At 46.7% G+C, this 15,880-nt stretch overlaps 1 protein-coding gene across 1 annotated transcript in view; it reads left to right on the plus strand.

Moving 5' to 3' along the window:
* Window positions 1–15,880, plus strand: part of LOC142897769 (uncharacterized) — a 108,372-nt gene that overhangs the window by 44,299 nt on the left and 48,193 nt on the right. The window contains exons 3-5 of the mRNA XM_076040320.1: window positions 3,262–3,343; window positions 6,847–6,947; window positions 11,345–11,479. Of these exons, the coding sequence (XP_075896435.1) occupies window positions 3,262–3,343; window positions 6,847–6,947; window positions 11,345–11,479 (318 nt within the window). The remainder of the gene's footprint in view (window positions 1–3,261; window positions 3,344–6,846; window positions 6,948–11,344; window positions 11,480–15,880) is intronic.

The following is a 15,880-nucleotide window of genomic DNA, read 5'->3' on the forward strand; positions in this document are numbered from 1 at the left end:
AGATGAGCTGAATAACGTCGTAGGGGAATTTTTATGAACTGCTGTATGTTGTCGAGGAGCACATGCACAAGTTAACATCTCAGGAATCCGGTGTACCAGAAACCAAAAAACAAGACTAGCATAACTGCACAACTGTGGGATGACATTAGATTTCATTTTTGCTCGAGCTTAACCAGTGAACTGCCGCTCTGACAGTTGCTGCTCCGTGCAGGTGTTTAGCCGATCAGGCATATTTTAGCTGTGTCAGTGAAAAAAGCGCAGTGCGGGTCTGCAGAAAACGACACCAGCGTGGGCTCGTGTATCGCCGAGCCAAACTCACTTCGTCAGGACTGACGAGGTGAAAGACGAGACAGCGCCACCTCAGGCCTGTTTTCATTTACCAGCATGCAGGGACCCGCCGAGTGGAGTCTGCCTGTCTGGGCACACACAGCTGCTTTTTGAGCCGCTTGTATCGCCGCAGGGTCAGAAAACATCTTTTTTTTCTGCACTCTGGCGGTGCCGCTCCTCGAAGGCAGCTTTAAATGTCACTCGTCAAGACTCCGGCATCGCAGCCGACACACGCTCTGTGTTTTTTTTCTTTTGTTCGACGCCTCGTTGCTCAGTGTCGGATACCTTCCGTCACCGCCGCCGCAACTCGTGTCAGAAACCTGCAAAGTTAACGTGACGCAGATGAAAAATTGCCTTTGTGGAGATGAGATGAAAGTGGAGTTAATGGATTCAGCGCCCAGAGCCAGACAGACCTTTAATTAACTCTGACCACAAAAACCTGGTGTTATTACAATCAAATTAACACTGACGCTACTGACACTACGCGACACTCTTGCTAATTGAAACAAACATACAATACAGTAGCTGGACTGCTGTGTGAATGATCCTGCTGGTCCAGAGAGAATTGTTTTCGCCCAGTTTGAATCCACCTGTTTCAAACTCATGGTTCCGACAACTTGCTTTCCTCCTTAAACCGGATCTTTCGTCCTCGGCGGCCCCCTGATTCATAAGATGTGATGAATCAGTCCAGCCGAGTCTCTGTTGTCCAGCTGAGGAGAGATGTGCTCGGCCTCCAAATACCTGTCTGTTGCTCTTCTGATTGAGTGGTCAAGCTGCAGTCTGTGTGAAAGCCAAACGCTTTTTATGGCTCTTTGCGAGCCGACTCATGAAGGACCATCTTATTCATTTGTTGTACGGCTTGTTGTACTCTGCAGACACATTTAAATGCACCGTGTGTCTCAATCCTGATTGTTTTTTTTGTTTTGTTTTTCTTGAAAGGCCAGGACTTTCCGCTTTCAGCTTTGAGGAGAAAACATAAAGCGGCGCTTTATCAGCACCGAGCGACAGGCAATTTGTTTGTCGTGATTTTATCCGGTCGTTGAGCAAAACAAAAACAACAACATCCTATAGTGGTGAAATTACAACCCCCCCTCCTCACCCCTCACCCCCTCCCAGCTGGCCACATTACTTCATCCCGCACCGTTTCCCCCTCCTGCTGCTTTCCACCTGCTTTAAAAAGGCACCAGGCCTCTCCTGACAACCACACCTGTTTCTCTTACACCAACTGCTCGCACTTTCATTTGCAGGTCATGAGTATTCATGAGAACCGAGTCGGTGCCGTGTACTCTGTGTTCATTGGTACCGCAGCGGGGCGAGGGGATAAAATGAACGCGAGGGAAGATAAAAACCAAATGTTTAGACCTTTTGTTTGCAAGCTTTTTCAAATTGCACACACAGAAAGTGCATCAGAGTAACAAAGGTCCCCCTTTGCTCCTCCACCCTCTCCGCCTTCCATTTTTCCTTTTCCTCTAGCTTATCCGATATTGGGTTGCGAGGGCAGCAGGGTGATAGCTAGTAGGTCTCCTTAACCCTCCCTTGCAATACCTCCCTGCTCCTCCTGGGGGAGCCCCGAGGCGTGGGATGTGTAATCCCACCTGACCCGGGCTTCTTCACGGGTTTAACTCCTTTGCGGTCGCTTCCTCGTGCAATAAGAACATTGCAGCATCCTGAGAATCCGTCTCACACAGGCACCGCTGAAACCGCACCACACAACTTCTGCTGGCAGAATTTCAGTGGGTTCGTTTTGGGCTCACGTCATGTCGAGTCTGTGCATTACTCACAGAACAGCGAGGCGGAATAAAGGACCGAATAGCTTGTAAAAGGCTGCTAGGTTACAATAAACCAAGGCTGAACAAAACCAAATTCACCTCTCATGCTGCTGTTGTGCGTTTGATTCTTTGCACAGGCCGTCCTGCAGCTTTTAATCGCTCTGCGCCGTCGTGGTATTCGGTGAAGAAAAACGATGCACTGGAACGCAACACTGCACAGAGAATTCTCTCACCCTGGCGCTCACCTTTCCAAGAGCCTCACTGCGTCTCTCACTCAAGGTTGTCTTTTATTCATGCGCCTGGTCGACACAATCTGCTGCTGCTGCATGTGTACGTGCACTATATGGTCCGCAGCAGGTGTTGGTTTTTCCATCTCTTGCTTCCTGCACCTACTGCGGCGTCGACAGATGAAAATACAGTAATGTCTTTCATGGTGATTTTTTTTTGTGTTTTCTCTGTATGATCGCGGCTTCAGGCTTGGTTTGTCGCCATGACTATTTCTACAAGGCAATCTGTGCTTCATACTGTATTTATTTTTTTAATGTAACATTCATTGAACCAGGAACGTGACCCTGGTGTTAAAATTCTTCCTGGCACTCACAGCTAAAATAAAACTAGTGATCCAGAGATTTACAGAATGAAGATGAGTTGTATTTCGTTGTGTGTTTTGCCGTGTGTGTGTGTGTGTGTGTGTGTGTGTGTGTGTGTGTGTGCGCGTGTGTGTGTGTGTGTGTGTGTGTGTGTGTGTGTGTGTGTGTGTGTGTGTGTGTGTGTGTGAATGTCCGTCGCAACTTGTCCGATGGAAAATCCCCTCTGGCCTCAAGTCATCATTTTCATTCATTCATTCATCTTTCATGCCCGCTTCTTCCTGAGCTCAGGGTGACGGAGGTCTGCTGGAGCCTCTCCCAGCTGTCTTAGGGCGAAGGCAGGGTGACACCCTGGACAAGTCGCCAGTTCATCGCAGGGCCTCATAGAAACAGCCATTCACACTCACATGCACACCTACGGACAATTTAGAATGTTCAATTGACCTCAAGTCATCATTTTTCTTCACTATTTTATTAAATGAAAGGTTGTTTCTGCTCTTTCCCTCCAGCGCCGTGTGCAAAAATCTTGCCTGATTGTCTGGTTCAAATACTCTTCCTTGACCTTGTGATGCAATCAGACTGGGCCGACCCGGAGTGGACTGCTACTGCCAGCACGAGAGCGGAGCTGCTGTCCTGCAGCTGCAGTTCCTCATTAATGAGGTAAGCCGGAACCTTTGGTGGAAGGTGATTCACAATCAGCACGAAGCCGCTGAAACACCAAGATGTCACAATCGGTGGAAAGTTTAAACTCTTGAATTAATCGCAGTTTCGCGTTCCTTTTTTTCAGTGGGAGCAACACTAATCTATTTAATCAGTTATTTTTTATGTCCTTACGACGGCGAACCCTCGTTCCTCCTCTCCGATAATTTCAAACAATCCTGCGCTAACGCAGATCTGCAGATTGCCGTTATTATTACAGATAATTGCGCTCTCCCACTGTGATGTTGGATGTTCCGTCGAGCAGATTTGTTTGAAAAGGAATAATCAGTGAAAATGATGACTGTCTAAACTCAGCTGCGTTTGAGGAGACGGGACCTGCGGCGCAACAGTGGTGGCGGCGGGGAGTCACACGCACGCACGCGCACACGCACGCACACGCACACGCACACGCACACACACACGCACACGCACACGCACACGCACACACACACACAGACCACTTGGTGTGTTTGCACATGAAAATCCAGTTCTTCCTCTAAGGGCTTAAACTGGGGAACCGCACGCCAGACAATTATCAAGTCTTGAACAACTGTAAATAGACGGCAGATAATCCGCCACACACACACGCTGCTCCGCTCATCCAGAACTGACTCTGCGTCTGCTGTGTGTCCGTTTCCACTGCGGCGATTGTGCTCCTGAAACAAGGTCTTGCAGATGAGATATTTGGGTGTTGAGACTCCAAGCACCAAGATTAGGTCCTAATATGCTCCATCAAGAACAGTGAAATCGTCAAACTGACAAATATTTAGACCAACAGATGGATGGAACTGTTGCAAATCACCTTTTACACATGCAAGAGTTTCATGAACTGACTTATCACAATGCCTCCTGTTAAAACACTTCCTCTGCTCGCCAACTTTAAACTCCCTGCTGCTCACTGCTTCTGTCTGCTGACAGGCTGCTGCTGCTGTGTGGGCTAAAAACATGGTAGTGCTCGACATCGAGTAGCCTATTAAAGGATTTTGAACAAAAAAAAGATGGAAAAAAATCAAACTGGTGTAAGTGCTGTGTAACATCACATGCAGAGGCTGCTGTAGGTGTCTTTGAGGGGAAGCACAAAAAAACTGTTTTCCGTGCCTCCTTCATCCTCTGCAGTGTGAATGTTCTCCCCGCTGCTCCGCTGCTCGGCGCCGGTCCCTCTCCTCTTTACCCGCTCTTTTCTCTTTTCAAGCCCACCGGCTCTCGCAGCCCACTTTTTCCTCTGCCACCGCCGCTCGCTGGCCTACTTGCGATGCGTCTGAGGCAAATGGGGGCGGACGGTGCCGCTGTGCGCCGCCGGTATTGACTTTGTTTGAGTGCTCGGGCAACGATCTAAAAAACTCCTCGTCCTGCTGTTCATGGTGTCTGTCTGCTCCGGGAAACCTGGACAAAGACGACCTGGCGGACCCGACGCTGCTCCTCAATCACTGACATCACCTTCACCTTAGAAATAAGATTCTCCATTTGCACACTCGCAGTTTAAGAAGGTTATTTTCAAGTTTTTCTAGGTTTCACTCCATTCCCAACACCTCCTGCTGGTTTGATATTATCTATACCTCCCAGCGCTCCTGCTCAACCCCCCCGGTTGCGCTGAGTGAGTAATAGCGGCTCTGCGTGTTAACGCGCTTCTCTCGGAAGCAGCTTGCGGCCTGTCAACCGGGCCGCTGACTAATGGTCGATTGGCCCGCTCCACGCCGGTCTCTTGACATTTATTGAGGTATAATGACTTCTTATTTCTGTCGAACATCCCTGGAGGTCGTGGCCAGAGGAGTTTCCTGTTAGCGCCCGCAGGGGGCTGCATCATCTTCATCATCTCCGATCGTGTTGCTGCAGGTGGAGGTCTTTCTTCATCGCACAACCCTTCATTTTCCATCTCTCAAGATGCTCCGTCAGGGTTTCGCTATTCTGCCACTGAGTCAATGGAGGACATGAACTGGATAATGACTTTGTTTGTTTGCCTTTTTCACATCCGTTGTTCCGCCTCATGCGTGACTCATCGAAAGAAGCTGCGCTAGATAAAGGTGCAATGGGTTAAATGCGATGGAAAAGCCTTTTAATGGGGTCTGAAGGATGTTTTGGCTTCACTGTTTCTCATGGTAATGGGTTTAAAGTTAACTTAAGAGCTGATTTGCATTTTATTATTGCAGGAAAGTAAAATGTGTTTGCCACTGTGGATCGTGGAGCAAGATGAATTGTTGCCACTCTAAGTTATAGAGTTGTGGCTGATTCTCAACTTAGGCAAAGACAGATGAGGGTTGTAAGGCAGATGAAGGGCAGGATGTTGTTCTGAGCCATTCTGAGTCAAGCCAGGCCAGGCCAGGCCAGGCCAGGCCAGGCCAGGCTAGGCCAGGCCATGCCAAGGGCTCCATGCTATCTAGTGGTAACGTTTTTCCATGGTGCTTATTTCAAAGCATTTATATAAATAAGGTGCAATAAATATAACAGAAAAAGGGAAGATCAGAGTAGACAGAAAGTCAGGTGATTAAAAAACTGCAGCAGAATGTTGAGAAGAAAGTTTACTGACCCACAATGCTTTGAACATTAATGAACTTAAAAGGTGCACCTGTGATTCAGTCTGAGTCTGAGGACTCAGTGGTTTCCAGGCTTTGTGGCTCCTATTTTCACTTTTCGATCTTTTTTTTTTCATTTTGCTGCCAATTTGTTTCAAAAGCCAGTCCCCCAACACGCAGGCCTGCTGCGAGCTCACAGCTAAAATGACTTTTTACTGGGGCCACCGATGACACGTTGCAGATGTGGGAATGAGACGCCGTCGAGACATGTGACAGTTCTGACAGCCTGGCAGAGTTGCAGGGATGGAGGACAAGAGTGCGCTTCTGACAAACGGGATGAACTGTAAGACAGCAATATGTTTGTTCTGATGACGATGTCCGAGTGCAGACAGGAAGTCGTCTTTTTCCCCTGATGTGACCTCACATCCATCCTGTCTGCCGGTCTGATCTCATCCATCCTTGTGTGATCTTGGCAAACACGTCAGAGGACATGTTGGAATCCACCACAGCAGTTTATCACTTTCAAATAGGCACTGACTGTGTTGGTGCAAGGTCGAGGTCAAGGTCAGTCAGAAGTCATTAGCCGTCATCAGCAAATGTCTAAAAGATGACAGTGAATGTTGTGCAGAAGCACCTTCCTGTGCAACTTGACCTCTACGTGTGCTGATATTAGATATATTTCAGAAGTTATATTTCAGCAGTTTGACTGAAATTGTGACCAAATGTGTCTCTGAGACAAGTCTTTCATCCATCAGGACAAAACTTAGAGTGAAGAATCTATCGATGTTAATGTGTCTGCTGTTTCCTGCTGTGACTTTAGTTTTCTTTAACTTGCAATATTGCAACATAGATTTTGAGGCTCAGTGTGTAAAGTTCCGAAGCTTTAACTTGACCTGTTTCTTTTGGTGTGTGTGTCTGTGTGTGTGTGTGTGTGTGTGTTTGTTTTGTCTCTAGGGGGCGCTAGTATCGGCCTGCGCAGACGACACACTACATTTGTGGAACCTCCGTCAGAGGCGTCCAGCCGTCCTGCACTCTCTTAAATTCAACAGAGAGAGGTGAGCAGCACTCGCCCATTAATGTGACGTGTTAATCACAATTTTGCACGTTGATTTTTTTTTCTTCTTTTTTTTGGTTTGTGACATTACTTTACGCTGCGAGACGTGACTCCTGCTAATGAGAGTTGGGTTTATCCGACTGTGTGTGAAATGTGGGGACAGTTCATTAACTCCTCGGCACATGGCGCCGTGTGCCGTTAATCCGGCGCTCTCATGCTCGGGTGACGACACGCGGTGCACTGCCTCGGCCGGCCTCTTGGGGATAATGTGCAGCAGCAGAGGTTTCCTTCTTCTTCTCCTTCTTCTTCTTTTTTTAAACTGCGACGTGCCCTTTAACGATTTGTAAAGCTCTGAGGGCGACACGGTTTCGAAACCTTTCGGATGACCGGGGGCAAATGTTTTTCCAGCCGCAGCCAGTCGATGATGTCGATGGAGGCGGCCAGCCGCTGCACGCTGTGCCTTTGTCGCTACTTATAAAGCGCTGACGGAATGTTGCAACAACACGCCTTCTCTGAACGCACAGAGAGCTGCTTTGCTGTTGAGGCTGCAGTTGGGGGTAAAAAAAAAAAAAAAAGGGTGTTGGCGGGTTGAACCACCTCGCCGTCCCTCCACTGTTGGTCTTTCACCCAGACTGATGAACCTGAGCAGGAAGACGTGCTGGCTGCTAGCTGCTAACTGCTAATGCTCTTCTTTGTTTGCTGCCTCCTCACTTTTCACCCCACCGCGGGAGTTGAAGCACCGACTTGCCGGAAGATCCGTCTCCTTTGACATGTTGCTTCACAGAACCTTATGACAAATGGGCCATTTTCATTAAGTAGAGTGGGTTAAGTTAGGACAACTACACTTGTTCTTGTGATCTTGATGACTGAGAACCATCAGACATTTCTGTTCAGTTGTGCTGCTCTGAGCAACGCTGACGTCGACTGAGATTTTGTCTGAATATTTGTCTCACTATCAAAGCCACGTTAGCGACGGCGATGGTTGCACTTCCTTGATGTGCCACCAGTTTTCTCCAGTTTGGCGAGTGTCAGAGAGCCAGGAGTTTCATTTGAAACTGGACACGGCAATATCTCATTTCAAAGAGTGGCACCACAGGCTTTTCTCTACAAACAAGTGGCTTTGGCAGGAGCTTAAAGACTGCGGCTCACTGCGACTCTCTGGGGGGCACTGAGAAGTGTCGCCCTTTGCACTGGTGGAAAGCCTGCAACCAGCTCGCTCAAATGATTTGTTGCCTTTGATTCAAGAACAATCCAATTTGGGTTATTTTGTTTGTGTGTGTGTTTTTTTTAATCAGATTGGGCCTCACCTATTCAATTCTGCTCTATTGGCTGTTGCCCCAGATAGGTGCTTTGAGTCCAGTGGACTTGAGGCCAGTTGGAGAAAGTTTGTAAAGCATGTTATGCCTCAAAAACTGTTTTTGTGAAGAAGAATGGCCTAAGTTTGTGTGGGTGTGTGGGTGTGCTTGCGTGCGTGCGTGCGTGCGTGTGTGTATAATATATATGTAAATTCTATATATACACACACACACACAATTTAATACTTGGCTGCTATATACACTGAAATTTGGGAAAACCTCTCACGTTATCTTATATTTGTTTCAAATATATGTACATATGTATATGTTCATATATATCAACTAACCAGTCACAATGATCCTGCTCGGTTTGTTGGGTAATGAAGTGTAATTCCGGCTGGCTCCAGGAGAATACCACCTGTGTGTGTGTTTGTGTGTGCGTGTGTGTGTTTGTACATGAAAGCCACTGTCGGAGCAACGAGGTGGGAAGCGGAGCCTCTCGAAGTCAACAGCCGTAACGTGGTGAATCATGCTCGAAGACAAAAGCAGGAACAAAAAAAACAAAAAAAACAGGAGGGTGGCGTGAGTCATCCATCTTCCAGTGGCCTGGCGGTGGCAGACAACAGGGGCTGGGGTGCTTCTGTCTGATAATTAGCGCTCCAACACCCCCTCAGAGAGAGACGGCTGCGTCACCAGGAAGTGACGAACGTCAGTCCTGCTCAGCAGCTCCCTTCAAGTCACACGGCTGCCAACCAAATACTGAAACCTTGGATTCAAACATAACCATGTCAGAGGCGGGATGCTGTCACTGGACAAAAATGCTGCAAAATTCTTTGCCACAGTCACAGAACTTGTGCCACCCCCCCCCCCCCCATTCCCCCATCTCCACGGGCCCCTAAAATCCTTATTGAATTGTCTGCTGTCTCATTTATCTTCTATCTAATAATCCTGACACTTGCTGGGTGGAGTGGGGGGAAGAGTGGGGAGAGGGGGAGTCCCCCTCCTCCTCCAGCCTCCACGAGGTAATCGAGGCTAGCAGGACCGCAGAATGCACTGGAATGTAGAATCAGAATCAATTTCACTGGCCTTGTTTGCACGAGTAAAAACGGACTTTGTCTCCAGTGTAGTTTAGCTCACTGTGTACGGCAGGTTGTCTTAGATTCTGCTGTCGTCTCAGATGAGACAGGTGTGGTCAGATAAGGCCAGGTGAAGGAAGTTGAGCTGGGCGGGGCAGGTGAGGCGGATGCAGACTCGGCAGAACAGGACCGAGTTATAGCGACGTCATCTGCATACTTGAGGAGTTTTTCACAAAATAGTCTCCAGAGATGAGGAAGAGCAGTGGGGCGAGAACACAACCCTGAGGAATGTCAGGTCTGATGCTCCAGGTGCTGGCTGTGAAACTCCCTCAGCCTCATCCACTACTTCCTGTGTGTCAGGAAGCTGCTGGTGGTCCACTAGCAGGCGGAAACACGCGGTCACGGTGATCCTTCGGCTGAGGAGGATTTTATGTTGTTGAATGCTGAGCTAAACTCTGCAGCCTTTTACTGCAGGAACATTACTTCCAAAACACAGCCTGCCTCTTTGCTTTGTTTCGACCATAACAGATAAAAGGAAGCCACTCACACACAAATATGTGAATCTAAATGGCTGCTGCTGCTGAGAAAAAGGCTTCAGCTCAGCCACTCGCTCGTTCCTCACACCAGCGAGACAGCATGAGTTGGCTGTAATCTGTTGGCCACAGACAGATGACAAGAGATTCCAGCCTCCGCCAACCAAACACACAGACACACTCGCGCACACAAACACACACACATACTCACACTGGTGAGAATCTTTCCCCCTGTTTACTTTAAACAGGAAAAACAGTGTTGCCACCTCGTCTGGGAGGATTTTGCAATGAAACCTGCTGCCGTGCTGCTTCTGGATGGCAGCAAACTGTTTTCACTGAATGACAACATGCATGTAGTTGGCTTTTTTTTTTTTCTCCATCTGCATGATCACTGTTGTGATACCCTCAAAGATATTCTCAGCTTTGGAAAACAATAAAACAAAAGAAAAAATGTTGGTGCAATGTTGGTAAGAAAAACATCAATTTTTAAAGTTGGTTGCATCTTTGCAAGTAAGCTTCAAACTAAATGAGCTGAAAGCTCACTACATCCATTTCACACATACACTCATGCAAAAGATTCCAAGATGATTAAAACGCCTGCAGTGGGCGTCGTTGCTCAAAGCATTACAGTTTAATTTTATTCTAATTTTATTCCTCGCATTAGTGCTGGGTAAAAAAAATAATGATAGCTCTTTGCTGTGTCTTACAGTCAGATAATGTTCTTGAAATGTGGATGGAAAAAGAGTCTTCAAGTTAAGCCAATTTTACGGTTTATTTTGTGGAACACGTGGGTAAGATCCATGAATGTCCCGAGGCTGGGATGCCTCTGAACTCAACTCAACTGAATAATAATAAATATTTTATGCCTATTTTGAGCTGTTGAACACAGGGGGAGCACGCGGCGCACGGAACGGAGGCTCAATTAATGCTGTAGTGCATGTGTCTGAACTTTTTCCTCCTCTGTGATGTAACAGAGGAGGAAAAAAGTTCAGCCTTCCACTTTTGGCTGCTACTCTGAAGAGCTTCTCTGAGCTATATATAGCGGCAAACTTCTCTGGGAGGAGAGGAGAGAAGTGCCGGGATATTAATGCCTCCCGCTGAACAAAAAAGATCTCAACTCTCCTCCTGAAGTCAAAACCCAGATTAAGACTTTCTGGTCGGGGGAGCAATTTGAAAGATATTAAATGTCGTTCTCAGTCATTAAATACTGATGTCAGTGTTTGGGGGACACTGCAAGCATGCGCATGTGCACGCACACACACGCACACACCCAGGTTTGGTGATTAGACAGAGGCCTCAGAAAGGCAATAGGTAACTGTTAACTTCTATCTAACCATCTAACCATCTGTCTGTCTGTCTGTCTGTCTGTCTGTAGTATCTGAGTAGCGGTTGCTGCAGGGACAGTTGAAAAAACGAGGTGCACAGTGACTAACTGCTGTTGTTAACGGCTCTCCTTCATTTCTAACGGTGCTCTATCTGCTCTTGTTTCGCCAGGATCACCTTCTGCCACCTTCCCTTCCAGAGCAAATGGCTGTACGTGGGGACGGAGCGCGGAAACACGCACATCGTCAACATCGAGTCGTTCATCCTGTCGGGTTACGTCATCATGTGGAACAAGGCCATAGAACTGTGAGTTTCCTCGGCCTTTCTCACAGCAAACAGTGCAAAAAGGAAAAAAAAAAAAAAGAGAAAGGATGAAGGCAGGGAGGATTTTTGAGGATTTGTATTGTAGCAGTATGTCTTCCGGATACAGCAGCAGATTTTCCTGTTGTTCCACGCTGTTCTACTTTTCAACACGTGACATAGAAAGAGGATGCACAAATATATTTTTTCGCTGCTCACACCAGTCTGTTTGATGTTTGCTGCCAACATGCGTTGTTACAGTTGCCCTTGAGTGCATTATAAATGATCACGCCGCTCAATTTTTTTTTAATCTTCTCTTGCTTTTTGATTTAAAAGTCAAACATATCCGGTAGTTTAAATTCATGTTAAAGCTCGAGACATTTGATGTCGTCCTCCCACAGCACTTTGCAGCGGGGAAATATGGGTTCTTGGCATGTGTGCCGCAAAGCTGCATATTACTGGCCAGGGGGAGAAATGTGCATAATTATACAGGCTGCGCAGTACACAGAGGGCAGATTAAACCAGAGGTTCATTCATAATGTACACAGGCAGTAGGGTTGCCTGAAGCGCTCGTCTCGCTACAAAAGAGCGAGACTTTTTGGCAAGCACGACGTGATTGATATCGATATCATATTACATATTCGTTATTTTATTTCGTGCAAACATGATTTATTAGATATATTATTGTATACCTCAATGTGAACAACTCAACTGAATCCCATACTAAACCTCTTTGCTGCGTTCGCGTTACAGCGAGCCTTCACAACCGCAGCACAGCTCACTGACAACACTAACATTGGATTGGGCAAGAGAGAGCGTGAGCGGGGGGTTGGGGGGGGTGGGAGGGGCTTCTTAGCCTGTAAACTAGCCATCGAATTAAGACCTGCAAATAGGTTAAGTCATTCAGTCAGGATTTTTGAGGCAGTCATGAGAAACAACAACAACAACAACAACAAACAGGAAGTGACAGAGTCAGCCAACCGTTGCTCAGGAAGTGACGCTCGTCAATAAAGCTGCAGCTTCAGTCTGTTTCCTGACACAAGCTGCCGATGGATGGACAAGCCAGCCTCCCCTTGCACGTCTCGTTCCTCTCCGATCCACAAACTTAGCTGGCTTTTTTTTTCTGCCGTTAGCCTGACAAGACCCCACCACCCCCACCACCACCACCACCCCCACCACCACCTCTTACTACAGTGTCAGCCACAAGTCAGCCTCAAACCAGAACCGTCTCGTTTCCTCGTGACAGCCGACACTGTGGCGAGCGGCTCATCACACCGATGCCTGTGTGTGTGCGTGTGCATGTGTGCGTGTGTGGGAGGACTGGCTGCCAATAAGCGCCGGAGCCGACGATCCTGATTCAGCCCAGTAGTGTGGAATTCTCATTTCACTGCCTTTTGAGCGTTTCCCTGCAAGGCTGCCACCTGTTGGCCCCCGTGTCAGGGAACACACGTGGCCTCCCGTGACATTCAATTTGACGCCAGCCTGTGTATTGCACAGTAGATGGGCACTATGAATGAGAATGAATAACTGTTCATCAGTTTACATTTGTGTATTATGAGTTTTACAGTTTGGGTGTGACACAAGTCAGAAGAATGGAAGGTGAAGAAATGGAAAAAGACTCCAATCCCAGAGCTAACTTGACTCATTCTAAAGAAAAAAATAGTTTCAGTATCTAAAATACATCCATTTGGTGATCATCAGGGTTCAGACTAGATATCTTCTATTAGTTTTGCTCTACATTGGACTATATATTGACTCACTGCTTGAAAATAAAATTAGAACGGCCAGATACTGCTAGCATCTCCTTTTTTGTTATATACAGTCTGGTTGATTTCATTTCCCATTGAGATCTTTAATGCACGCATCGGGCAGGGAGACGTTCATCCGAAGGCTGAAAACCTGCGTCAGCAGCTCCTGTTACATAAAGATGAGGCACCAGCCGAGCCGACGTGTGTGCCGTTATTATGTGGCAGTGACTCCATCGGGCACCGCACACACACAGCCTCCTTCTCCACTCTGGTACGCTCTGCACTTTCTAACCATCAGCTCTCCGGTTTGTCTCCCCTCAAGAGCAGTTCACTACGAGTTGAACTTATGGGGGGCGAATGCCACCCCCCCATCCCCCTTCCCTGTAACCCCCCCCCCCCCATCAGCACACAGAGCGACAGGGGAGCTGCAGAGTTTGGCTGGGGAGGTTTTAATGCTACGCAAAGAACACATGAATAGGGATGAGGAGGGACTTTTTGTTTTTCCTGCAGAGAGGCGTCAGGAGAACAGCCGAGCATCCACCCTCTCTCTCTCTCTCTCTCTCTCTCTCTCTCTCTCTCGCTCACTCTCTCTCTCTCCCCACTGTGTGCAAACAGCTCCAGTGTGAGTCGTTTTGGTGTTTGTGCAGCAAACGTCTGCAGACGAGGTTTAAATATGAACCCACGTGAAAATAGCCTGTTACAGCAACAATTCGAGTGGGAGCGCCGACACCCAAACAGGACGAGGTCCCGGCTTTCATTGAAATTCAAATGGGCTCGCAACATATTTACCGCACGCACGGCTTCATCTGCAGGGACGTCGTTGTTGCAAAAAAAACGGAGATGAAACGAAAGAGGATGCAGGGAGAGAAGATCGGAATGTGTAGCTGCTGCAGATCAATGAGATGTGTTTTAGAATAGAAAAAAAAAGTATTTAAAGGTCCATACCCTCTGATGGTCATCATTGTAAACAAACTATATGAACCAAATGATGAAGGAAAAGGAAGAGAAAAAAACATGCTATCCGGAAAATGACCCATGTTTTAAGGGAAGTTCTGCGAAACATTCAGTTACGTTGTGTTACAACTGAGGAGAGAAACACAAGGAGCACAAGTTGGGATGCAAATGTTTGTTTGTTAGTGATGAATGAATTAACACAAGTGACTGGCTCTCAGAGGCAGAAGAGGGAAGGAAGGACGTTGTAATCAAGACAAAAGAGAACAGCAAATCCGACCAACATTTATTAATAACTAAAAGAAAATGTGTTTAGCAGTTAAATTGAACAGGAAATGAGTCATCTTTGACCAAACTTTGATAGTTTGCCTTTAAAACGATGCTCTAATGCCATTGTTGAAGACGTTCTTGTAACACTCAGCCCGACACTATCTGCACACGTAGCTGCACACTCGTTTGTATTCCAGGACACACTTGGGAACGTTATTTATGAACATGAAACGCATACTAAAGACAGCAGGAATCCCAGGTGCCGCTCACATGAAAACAGTCCAAGACTTCACAAGTTACACAACAACTTACCTAACAAGGTCGTCTCACTTCTGGGAACATCGACGCTAACGAAGGGTGAAAGTCCTCAGTGCGACGTCAGATCAAGCAGCTTCATCTTAGTAATAAAGTATTTTACTATTATGGTCTGTTCTTTTTTTGGGATGCAGGATATTGATCTAGTTGTGCTGTAGCTTCAGTTCTTTGTGTTGCTGTTTTGCTGTTGTTGATGCTGTGGACTCAATCAATTCTCTCTACTTGGTTCTAGTGGATGCTTCTTCGTGTCACTGTGTTAAATTACTCAGACAAACAGGAATAATGATAATAACATCAGGATCTATAAAGCTCAGCCTCGGCGCAGTTGAAAAAATATCTCCATGTATAAAACTTCAAACACTGTTTATCAGTCTGGAGCTTTAAAGCCAGGATGTGTGCGTGTGAGATAGACTGGCCTTGTGAGGTGAAATTTCATTTAATTTCATTTATCTGTAGGAAAAAAAAATTCTTGAAGAGCCCTCTTCTTACAGCGAAGCCTTGGAAAAAGCTTTCAGCGACTGACGGGAAGTCTTCACCTCTTTTAGTTACATCCCTCATTCAGAAGCCTTCGCTTGAATCAAACTTAATTACCATTTTCTCTTGTGTTCAACATTTAAAAGGCAATTTTTTTCTCCTCGGCCTCGGCGTTTAATAAGACTGACTTCTCATTTTTTTCCGGCGAGAAAAAAAATAGATTTTGCTCTTTTCAATGGAAAAGGTCCCTGACTGTTGCACCACTGAAAACTATATAGCAAAGAAGTTGCAATGAAACATAGTTCTAAAAATGTTAAAAATGTAATCATATTTAGGAAGCAATATCAGGTCCTTTCAGAACTTTTCAAAAGGCCTTTTGCAGCTTCGCTGGTCCTTGAACAGTAAAACTTCTGGATGCTACAGAAGTGAAGAAGGCGTGATGCCCCCTGCTGGTGCCTCAGTCGTCGGGCAGCAGGTGCTTCACGCTGACCAGATCTCAGTGGCAATGTGCACCATTTGAATCACACCCAGAATGCATACGCAGCAACATAGTGCAATTCCTCCACACGTACTCTGCATTTCTTTTACTGCGTTTGTATTTGTTATTCATGCCACATAAACCTCTTTTTTTTTTTGCCTTTGGTGTCTT

The sequence above is a fragment of the Nelusetta ayraudi genome, unplaced genomic scaffold (assembly GCF_046127955.1).
Source record: "Nelusetta ayraudi isolate G7.1 ecotype Tasmania unplaced genomic scaffold, CSIRO-AGI_Nayr_v1 ptg000060l, whole genome shotgun sequence".
Taxonomy (NCBI): domain Eukaryota; kingdom Metazoa; phylum Chordata; class Actinopteri; order Tetraodontiformes; family Monacanthidae; genus Nelusetta; species Nelusetta ayraudi.